Genomic DNA, 10,875 nt, shown 5'->3' with positions numbered 1-10,875 from the left:
GCTATATACAAATTTCAACCAAGAGCAAAGTAGAGACAGAGAGGAGAGGGAATTTAAAGAAAACGAGAGAAAGATAGAAAAGAGAAGGGCAAGAGAGAGAGAAGAAAAGAGAAAAGAAAAATAAGAAGAAAGAAAAGAAAAATCAAGAGTGCAAAACAAGTTAAAAAGAGGAATTGAGAGGAAATCGTAGTTAGATTTACATCCAGCGAGTGAGTGGGTAACCGATTTATAAAATTTGAACAATTATGATTTAGCTTACATCATACGTATAAGTTTTTATATCAAATTTAACAGTTAAATTTTGAATAATGTATTTTAGGAGAAATTTGAAAATTCAAAAACCCACAGGAGGCCTAACGAACCCTTGATAAAACAAAATATGTGAGTGGGTACTATTATTACCATTATATCTTCTGTGAAGCATTTATATTTGATAGTACGATTTAGTATCATGTTATAATAACATGTACGCACATTTTATGATTAATTGAGTCATGAGATGTGATTGCTAGTCACTACACGTGTATCTCTTCCCATAAGCTCTGTGCATGTGTATTAAGAGTTAGATTACTATGTCCGTGCAGTATAGTTAACTTCCACTAGGTATTGAGAGGCTTTTCCCTAGCTCTACTGGGGTGATGATGATCCCAACGAGTATTGAGAGTTATTTCTCCTAGGCACTATTTGGTGCAATTTTGTTGTGTATGTATGTATGATTTGATGTTTACTTGTGTATTGAATTCAGTGTGGAGTTATGTCATATGATTATGTATAAATACAAGTACACTACTTTATTTTTATGTATAATTATATCCATTCACTGAACCATAAGCTTGTTATTTTCTTATTTACCCTATTTCTCTCAGGTTTCCGCAGGATTTCGTGCAATTTAGTTTCTATTCAATTGAGGTTGAGTCACGAGATGCATTGCTACACGACTTGCATTTTTAGCATGTTTATGTTGTTTATGTAAAGATGTATCTGTTAAAAGTGTATGCATGTATAGTGAGATGTGAATTGTGCAAGTTTTGAATATATTTTCAAATGATACACAATTGTTATTATATGATTATGGTAAGGGTCTGAGGCCAGTTTTACATAAACAACATGAGTTTATATCATGAGTTCTACGTATTAGATAGCATGATTCGTCTAGGAACCAACAAATGGGTTAGGCAGGGTCGTGTCAATTTTAGAGTGTAACTGAAGAAAAAAAATTCATAATAGGCTTAATGAGTAATGTTTATTGAAATATTTTTTTTTACTTTAGCCCAGATTAAGGATGGCAATGGTTTAGATCTGACCCAAGATCCATGTGATCTAAATCCAATCAGATCATATTTGGGTTGGTTTAAAATGAATTTGGATCGGATTTGGATATCGATGTGCAGATCTAAGACAGATCTGGAGTATGTATGGATCTATCTTAATATCTAAATCCATATCCATATCCACACATCTTTTAATTTTATTTTATTTTAAAAGTTTCTTAACAATTGTGGAATTATAATGATAATAAATTTTATTCATAGTATATTAGTGATATTTACTATGCATTTAAAATTTTAAAACTTAAATGTTAATTTTGTAAATTTAAAAGTCAGCCAGCCCCAAAGCATGTACATGTAATATTCAAATTACAAGTCAAGTAATACAACCTGGCAATTTATTTTACTATATTGGCCAAATAATTTTTAAGGAATATAGTTATTCATATATTTAGTCAAATATGGCCATAATAAAAATAATAAAGTATTGAATATAAATCATATTTAATTTATATGTCATTATCTAATGTTGTAGAAATGAGGGTGGGTGTGCCGTGTATATTAAAATGATGAAAGAGACAATAAAATATTAGATTGATCTTACTCATGCAATTACTTTTGAAGGATATTATTATCTTTCTTATGTGTTATTTTGGTGTAAAAGTATAAGCTACAATATTTATTATATTTTTGAGAAAAATTATATAATTTATTTGTTATCAATACATTTTGGCCTTCAATTTTCATTCTAAAAAATTATTACTTTTTTATTGTTGAGTTTTAGAATTCATGACGGATTTAGAGCAGAATTGGATTTTAATTTTTTTTTTCGGATTTGGAGCAGATATAGATATTTATTTCTTTTTTGGATTTGGATATGGAGCGAAAAATATGGATTCATGACGGATCTGAAACAGATACATATCTTGATTTTTATTATGGATCTGAATATGGAGCAGAGTAGATCCAATTCATATATGCTCCATTGCCATCCCTAGCCCAGATTAAAATAGTTTCTTAACTTCGGCACTGATTGAAGCAAACATTTATTATTACTTGGTTGATTTTTTTTATTTTACTAATTATTAATTATTTTTTTCTAATTTTCGAATGGAAACTACTAAAACTCATATTACACCCAATATTTAACTTCATTGTATATGTTATAACATATATTTCTGATTTTTTTGATAATTTGCTGCCATTTTTTATGTACTATTCTTGCGTTTCTTTATTTTTTATTTTGTATTTTATTTTGTCAATTGATTAGCTGAATGCCTCATTTATACAATTCACAGTTGAAAGCCTCATTCAAGATAATTACTTTAATAACTAGTTGAATAAATGATCGCGGTTGAATAGATCGGTCGAGGTATTGATTTTTTTTAATGATTGTGTATTACACGAAGGATTATTTGTTTTTTTCCTTCATATTTATTGGGAATTGAATAGTTTATTCGATCCTATTCGAATAAGTATGAAATTTTTGTTCAATCCGATTTAACTCAAATTGGATGGAATTTAATATTCCAATCGTGTTCAAGTGACTTTTTCTGTTAATCTGAATAATTAAAATTGCGTTATGATGATTTCTTCTCTTAATCTAAATAATTGAAATTTGATCGGATTGATTCGAATTCGATCTAAATCCAATTTTACCCGCCTTTAATTAAAAATCTCAAAGATTACAAACAATATATAGACAGAAAATCTTCTACTTAGACAATTGACTCACAGCAACTCAAATCAAATTTAACTAGCGCACAAAAAAAGATGCCTGAACGAATCTTTATGTCAATTAACAAATGGGAATCTATGATACTTCCTACCCTATTGGAGTGTTTGAATAATAAGAAACAATAGATTAACGTTTTCAACGAGGTAACGTAATTAATCCGCTGCTTTGGATCTGATGATAGATTGCTATATATAAAGAGCCTTGAATCTTCAGGGTTCACACAACTGGGAATATAGCCTTAAAAGGAATATGATTAATGGAGAGAATGCTGCTAGCAGCTCTGAGCTTCTTAAAGCTCAAGCTCAGGTGTGGAATTGTACATTCAATAACGTCAATTCCATGTCACTAAAATGTGCCGTTGAGCTTGGCATAGCAGATATCATTCACAGCCATGGCCAACCCACGACTCTTTCACAAATAGCCTCAGCACTCAATATAAAACCAAATAAAGTTGAATGCATTCAAAGCGTCATGCGCATTCTAGTTCACTCAGGCTTTTTTGCTCAGCAAAAAGATGATGAGTATTTTCTTACACCCGCTTCTAGACTTCTTCTTAAGGATACGCCCTTGAAGGCAGCACCATTTGTGGATCTTGTTGCTGATCCGTTATATACAACTGCGTTTCATTGCTTGGGAACTTGGCTGCAAAACGATGATCCCTCGCTGTTTGAGACAGCGCATGGGAAAAAAGTTTGGGACCGGGTAGCTGATGAACCCAAATTTAAAAGCTTATTTTATGATCTCATGATCACTGATTCGGAGCTGATAGCTGGGATTGTGATTAAAGATTGTAAAGAGGTGTTCGAGGGGTTGAAGTCCCTGATTGATGTCGCTGGTGGCACAGGAACCCTGGCAAGGGCCATTGCTACGGCTTTTCCTGATATTAAATGCACTGTTTTTGATCTTCCACACGTGGTTGATAATTTGCAAGGGACTAATGATAATCTGGACTTTGTTGGAGGGAACATGTTTGAGGCAATACCTCAGGCAAATGCTGTTTTACTCAAGGTAAAGGATCTCTTACTCATCCAATTCTTCTTCTCTAGTTTTAAAAATATTTATAATTAGTGTATGAATCCAAATTGCGCCTAATGGATCTGACCAAATTGTACTTGTAGTGGATACTGCATAACTGGAATGATGAAGAAAGCGTGAAATTACTAAAGAAATGTAAAGAAGCAATTCCAATCAAAATGTACGTAAAATATAGTCTACTTGTCTACCATATTGTCCATTTTGTGTATAGGATTCTCATCCTTTTCTATAGCTTTCTTACCATCTGTTATGTTAGTAAAATATAGTCTACTTGTCTACCGTATTGTCCATTTTGTGTTTAGTATTCTCATCCTTTTATATAGCTTTCTTACCATCTGTTATGTAAGTAAAATATTAATCCACGTCAATTCTCATCGTTTTTCAGAGCTTTCTTACCATCTGTTATGTTAGTAAAATATAAATCCATGTCATATCGTGATTATAAAATCAAGGGAAATTTAAAAAAATAACCATAAAACTTTTGCTATTTTCACAATTAATCCTCTCAATTTTTTTCTATCAACATTAGTTAAACACATGTTTTTCTTCCCAAATTACCCTTCTTTACAAACCAAAAACAATTTTCTTTCTCCCCTTTTCGTCAAACCAAAGGCAGCTTTCCACTCTTGAATCATCAACCAACGACGACAGCAAAAGGCAACGATAAAAGTAAAATCCGATCATAATCTATCCGGATCCAACACTAATCGGCATCACATAGTGGTATGAGTTATTTTCTAAACTTGGTTGAGAGTTTCAGTGAACTGCGAGTCGTGGGTAAATCTGGCAACAGGCTGCCTGTCGCACGAAGAGGCAGATTCATTGCAACTGTATTAATTTGATAGGGCTCAAATAATTTATTTTTTATTTTTATAATTTCAGGCTTAATGGATTCAGTTGTATTTGAATTGTGTTACGATGATTGATAGGAGACATTAAAGGATGGCCATATGGAGTATGTGAATGGTAAAAATAGAGTTTTTTTGGTTGGAAAAAATTATTTGTTTGATCAGTTATTGACAAGCGTATACGAGGTGTTCCAAATAAACCCTAATGAATATAGTATTACAATGAAGATAACTTTGAAGTCTAGTAACACATTACATCGTATATGTGCACTGCCCATAGATATATTTGATGAAGAAATGATGAGGGTTGTGTTGCATATGGCATCCAATGTAGCCAATTTTGGATGCATTCCTATATTCGTGACCACATCACCTCGAGTTCCAAGCGAAGGTATTGAGCCACATGTCGATACAGAAATTTCATTTAGAGCAAATATGTCTGGCCCCGATAATGAAGAAGAGGTGTTACCAAGGACAATATCGGTGCAGCAATATTATTCTCCAATCCACAACAAATATGACAACATTGATGATAACGGCATTACGTTACAGGATGTTGGAGCAACGGTATTTCCAATAAAAACGTCGTTGGAGCAACGGTATTCTCCGTATCACAACAATAATTTCCGGAACAATGATGATCTTCATGATGAGACAGATGGGGTTAATGTTTGTGCAAAACCTTCTAATAGTATGAGAAGCACTCATTTCAATAATAATGGTGATGATGGAGGAGCCGGTCACATTTCCCACGAAAAACGACCCCATGAACGGTTTTAGAAGTACTCTATATCATCAATTTCGTTAAGCCAATCGAAATTGATTTGACAGTGATTTATTCTTGCATTTAGTACTCTGTCCACAAAATAAAAGAGTGCAATCTTTAATGCGTCCATATTGTCCATTTCCTCGAATTTCAACTTCTTAAATAATGCATCAAATTCCTTAAAATTGATCTTGCGATGCACACCACCAAAATACGTATTCCGTAGCCTATGCACCGTTTTGTTATTTCTTAGTTCGTTATCAACACCATATGAAAGTCCAATAACCAGGCACCATTCTACAATTGATAAGCGAATCAAATGCTCACCAATTTGAAACCATAACTGATCCTCACGGCTATCTTCTTCATGGGCCACTTGCCTCAGTAAAAGATTGTGCAAAATTACCCCCACAAAATGGAAAGCTTTGACACTCCAAAAAATGCCCAAATATATCCTTCTTGAATAGATTCAACTGTCGCTTTGTTAATTTTTCCTCGATGGTTTTTACGACCGAAGATAAATTACACATGCTCGAAATTCTACCCGAAAAGTGATCGGCATAACGAAAATACATCCTACCTACTTCGATATTCGATGATTCTGATTTCGCCATGTATCTATAATATTTATAACATTATTACATTGCATTTACAACAAAAATAAAATAAATTGAGTTGACGGAAAAAAATGTTAAACCCAATGTAATTTGGTGCGATAGCAGGGGCGTGCGCGCGCGCTGCTGCCCAGTGACGGGCGCGAGCTAGCGCCCTTCGCTGGGCAGTGGTTTGACATTCCCAAAACAACACTCCCAAATCAACACACTCCCAAAACAACAACAACCACCACAAACACTACCACCACAAACACCACCACCACCATTACTCTCAAACTACAACCACTATTATTCTAAAATTTCATTTTAAATTAATGAAAATAAATAAAATGGCTAACCTAGGTGTTGTTGAAGGCTGTGGATGATAGATCGGATACCGATGAGGGATGAAGCCACCGCCGACGAGGGTTGATGTTGCCACTGATAATGAGAGATTCTTCAGTTTGGGAGAGATGGGTGAAAGAGAGAGTGTTGGGGGAGAGATGAGAGAGAGGGGTATTTTGGTCTCAAAGGTTTTTTGTGGCTAATGTTGATAGAAATTTGTTTGGGGGTTAAGATGGAAAAAGCCAAAAATTTTATGGTTAATGGTGTAAATTTCCCTAAAATCAAGGGTCTTATTTGTTTGAGGTCAGTAGCATGTTTTCTTGACAAAAAAAAAAAAAAAAACTTTAAAGAACAAAGACCATAAATTTCATTAAGAGAAATGCTACGTTTCCTCAACTGGATATTTTATTAAAATACTTATTAATGTGGTATTTTATGTATATTTTTAAAATTAATTTTTTCATAATGTGGTATAAAGTTTTATAGTATTGATAATGCGATTATTTTGGATAAAGTTTTATAGTATTGATAATGCGATTATTTTGGACCTTAAATTTAAATATTTTTAATATTTCCATTGGCTTATTTTAATAGATAAATAACTTAAAAATTAACAAGTTCATGGATGTAAAATTATTTTTTAATTAATTGATAAATATTTTCTAAATAACCAAAAAAAATTGAATATGCAAATATACATATTACTTTGGATGTGTACAAAATAAATATGAATTTTTTTAATTGTCATCAAATACATGTTAATGGTTATCCCTTTTGTTTTTTATGATTGGTACCGTACAATTTTGAATTTTTATTTATATTCATTGGATAAAATGTATTGATAACAAATAAATTATATAATTTTTCTCAAAAATATAATAAATATTGTAGCTTATACTTTTACATCAAAACAACAAATAAGAAAGATAATAAAATATTGTTCAAAAGTAATTATAGGAGTAAAATCAATCTAATATTCTATTGTCTCCTTCATAAGTCTAATATCAACAACACACCCACCTTCATTCCTACAATATTAGACAATGACATATAAATTAAATATGATTTATATCCAGTCCTTTATTATTTTTATTATGCCCATATTTGACTAAATATATGAATAACTATATTCCTTAAAAATTATTTGGCCAATATAATAAAATAAATTGCCAGGTTGTATTACTGGACTTGCAATTTGAATATTGCATGTACATGTTGTGGGGCTGGCTGACCTTTAAATTTACAAAACTAACCTTTAAATTTTAAGAGTTTAAATGCATGGTAAATACCACTAATATGCTATGAATAAAATTTATTATTATTATAATTCCACAATTATTAAGAAACTTTTAAAATAAAATAAAATAAAAAGATGGGTGGATATGGATATGGATTTAGATATTAATATGGATCCAAACCTGCTCCAGATCCATTTTAAATCCGCACATTGATATTCAAATCCGATCCAAATTCATTTTAAACTGACCCAAATCTGATCCGATTGGATTTGGATCACGTGGATCTTGGGTTAGATCCAATCCATTGTCATCCCTAGCAATATATGAAAAGTAAGAATAAGATGAAAAATTTAAGATCGAGTTGTTTTAATATTAAAAAAATATATTTTTTAAATATGGTAATTAAATTTTTTAATGGAGAAATTATGGAAATTTAGATAGACTGTGCTTATTTCTCTTTATTATTTGATCTTAAAAAATTATTTAACCGATTTGATGACTGGTTAATTACTTGAGGACACAAGTGTAATTCTTATCCGTGTCCAATACCCACGCAAATATTTGTTGGATACATATCTATTTGCCCTAAACATCACAATATAATGAATGAACTAAAAGATAACAAAAAGAATACCGTGATTTTCTACTAATCCTTGACAATAATATGAGGTAATAATTCTTAAACTTATGCACGTGAAGCTAAAGCATACCAGATTAGTGAGGGATTACGTTAAACAATTTAGTTCGTTGATGGTGGACATCAAGAACATGTCGGATGAGGACAAGATGATCAATTTCATGTCAATTTGCAACTGTACGCTCAAACAGAATTGCGGAGGCAAGTTGTGAGGGATTTACCAGCAGCTAATGGCTTGGTAGATTTCAGATTCGTAAACGCTTCTCTTTCCGAATCTAAGAAATCAAAAGATTGTAAGAAAGGCAATTTTTAGCGTGATGGTGGGAAGAAGAATAACGGTTAAAACAAAGCCAAGCAAGGGAAACCGTAAGGAAAGAAGAGTTCGAGGTGTCCAAAGCTTGAGAAGCTGAATGCTTTGGTGAAGGAATCAGAAGGGGGAGTCTTCAAAACCTTTGAAGGCCGAAGTAGCAGCAACACACATGAACCCGTTACAACTGTTGAGCAACAAAGAAGTCAAGGTAGAGAAGGAACCCATGAATCAAGAGGTGCTAGCAAGCATCCTAAGGGGTGAATTCTACCAAGGGGGACTAATGTGTGCAATAGCGCCACCCTCGCGCCACCTTAATTTCCTTCCCCAAATTTTAAACATTACCAAGCATGATCTAAGGAGCACATATCCACTCCCCCTTGAATCGAGCAACCGCTGTCCATTTAGCGTATTAGCAAGGAAATTATAGGATGTAACCGTCGTTGACTACCTCCTCGATGAGGAATCGCCAATGTCCACTATCTTTGCCCCTCATTTCTAAGCATGTGATTCAATGCCATGTTCTTCCACTTAGTTGCACCCACAACTGTCCACTCATGCTTGATTTTATGCTCACTTTCGGAGAGTTACAGCCACCATGCTCCACATTCAACTGCCATTGTCCGCACACAGCCGTGCATGAACACATCTGATTTTTCACATGATTTGGCACCCTGTGCATGCCCCATGTTGCTGCATGCTTGGCGCACTCCAGCAAGCAATTTTGCCCATGTGGAATCATTCACTACCTATTAAATAACTTTGTGCTAGCGATTTTCCCACTAGCCATTCTTCCTAAGAATGTACTTGTCGCTACAAATTGTTCCCTCTCGACTTCCACAAGTCATTACGTCCACGCAAGCCTTCGCTTGTCCATTTTGTAGACGTCGCAATAAAGTTTCATCCTTGCTGCCTTGTTGCCAAGGAATGCTAAAGTTCCCTCGGATTCGGCAGCCACACATGTCATTTTCCACTTCAGCCCACTATAATGAGTTTCCTCGCACAATGCTTGATGTTCACACCACTTGCATGTGCATCAATAAATAGAGAACAATGTCATTACACCCAACAGCACGAACATGAACCAAGCAGCCACTGTGAAGTTTTTATAGGACTCTCGTTTGCTGTTTTACAGTGCTCGAAGCTTTGTGCTTCATTTTTAATGCACCATCGCTTTCCCTCGTACGGCAAAGACTCACCACAACTGATACCTTCTTGAATGTCTCCTTCAGTCTTACTGTCGTCAATTTCCAGTAATTAGAAAAATTTGCCAAGGACTTAGCTTTTGATTCTGCTATACTTTGGTTACTTATCTTCTTCGGTAACTTGTCTAGTCGAGGCCCAAGTGTCTCACTACCCGTCAAGGTCTTTCTTAACTTGATTGTGCTCTTCAACCTAATCATTGCAAAACTCCCCCGATCTAAACCATTGTTGATAGTCTAGAGTGATGGTTTCAGCCTACTCAAACTCCGATACTCGCATTCAACTGTGCATGGCTCTTAATGCCCCCGATCTAAATACACGACAAGTGAGATAGTACATGCACCTATGCATTGTACAAGAACTTTATTCCCAAAATCACATCAAATTAGGACATAACTATCACCATAAATGTTGTCTCACACACCCAAGTGCCCACACTTAGGTTGGCCACCATTGTGTCATTCGGAACCACCCGATAGTATGAAGTAAGACCCACGGCAATGTTGGCTCTAGCGACTTGCAGACCAAAATGTGGTACCCAACTTCCTTCCACTCCCGTATCAATTATTGCTCTCACTTTAACTTTGTTCAGCCACATTGTTGCACAAATTAGTCCCCCTTGGTGGAATTCAGCCCTCAGAATGCTTGCTAGCACCTCTTGATCCATTGGTTCTTTCTCTACCTTGACGAAGTTGCTCGACATTTGTAACAGATTCATGGGCGTTGTTGCTACTTCAACCTCCAAAGGTTTCAAAGACTTCCTTTCTAATTCCTTCATCAAAGCCTTCAGCTTCTCGCGTTTTGGACAATCTTTTGCCCAATGGTCACTACTACAAAAATGACCTTTACTGACACTTAGTTTCTGACATTTTGTAAAACGTATCAGTAATTGTATGC

General features: G+C 34.3%; 1 protein-coding gene across 1 annotated transcript; it reads left to right on the top strand.

Annotated features, from left to right (window-relative positions):
* Positions 1–3,229: 3,229 nt before the first annotated feature.
* Positions 3,230–5,669, top strand: LOC102620119 (probable O-methyltransferase 3). The gene is made up of 4 exons (XM_052434866.1): positions 3,230–4,014; positions 4,125–4,201; positions 4,802–4,871; positions 4,971–5,669. Exons 1-4 carry the CDS (start codon positions 3,256–3,258, stop codon positions 5,667–5,669), a joined length of 1,605 nt encoding a protein of 534 aa, XP_052290826.1. The 5' UTR covers positions 3,230–3,255.
* The last annotated feature ends 5,206 nt before the right edge of the window (positions 5,670–10,875 follow it).

This window comes from Citrus sinensis, chromosome 2 (genome assembly GCF_022201045.2).
Source record: "Citrus sinensis cultivar Valencia sweet orange chromosome 2, DVS_A1.0, whole genome shotgun sequence".
In the NCBI taxonomy this organism is placed as follows: domain Eukaryota; kingdom Viridiplantae; phylum Streptophyta; class Magnoliopsida; order Sapindales; family Rutaceae; genus Citrus; species Citrus sinensis.
The sequence above is the reverse complement of the archived record's forward strand: the minus strand, read 5'-3'. Positions and strand labels throughout refer to the sequence as shown.

Excerpts from the sequence above, each read along its gene's own strand:
- LOC102620119 (XM_052434866.1), top strand. The coding sequence starts at position 3,256 with ATGATTAATGGAGAGAATGCTGCTAGCAGCTCTGAGCTTCTTAAAGCT. Across the intron at positions 4,015-4,124 it reads CAAATGCTGTTTTACTCAAG|TGGATACTGCATAACTGGAA; the intron begins GTAAAGGATCTC and ends TTGTACTTGTAG. Across the intron at positions 4,202-4,801 it reads GAAGCAATTCCAATCAAAAT|TGAACTGCGAGTCGTGGGTA; the intron begins GTACGTAAAATA and ends TGAGAGTTTCAG.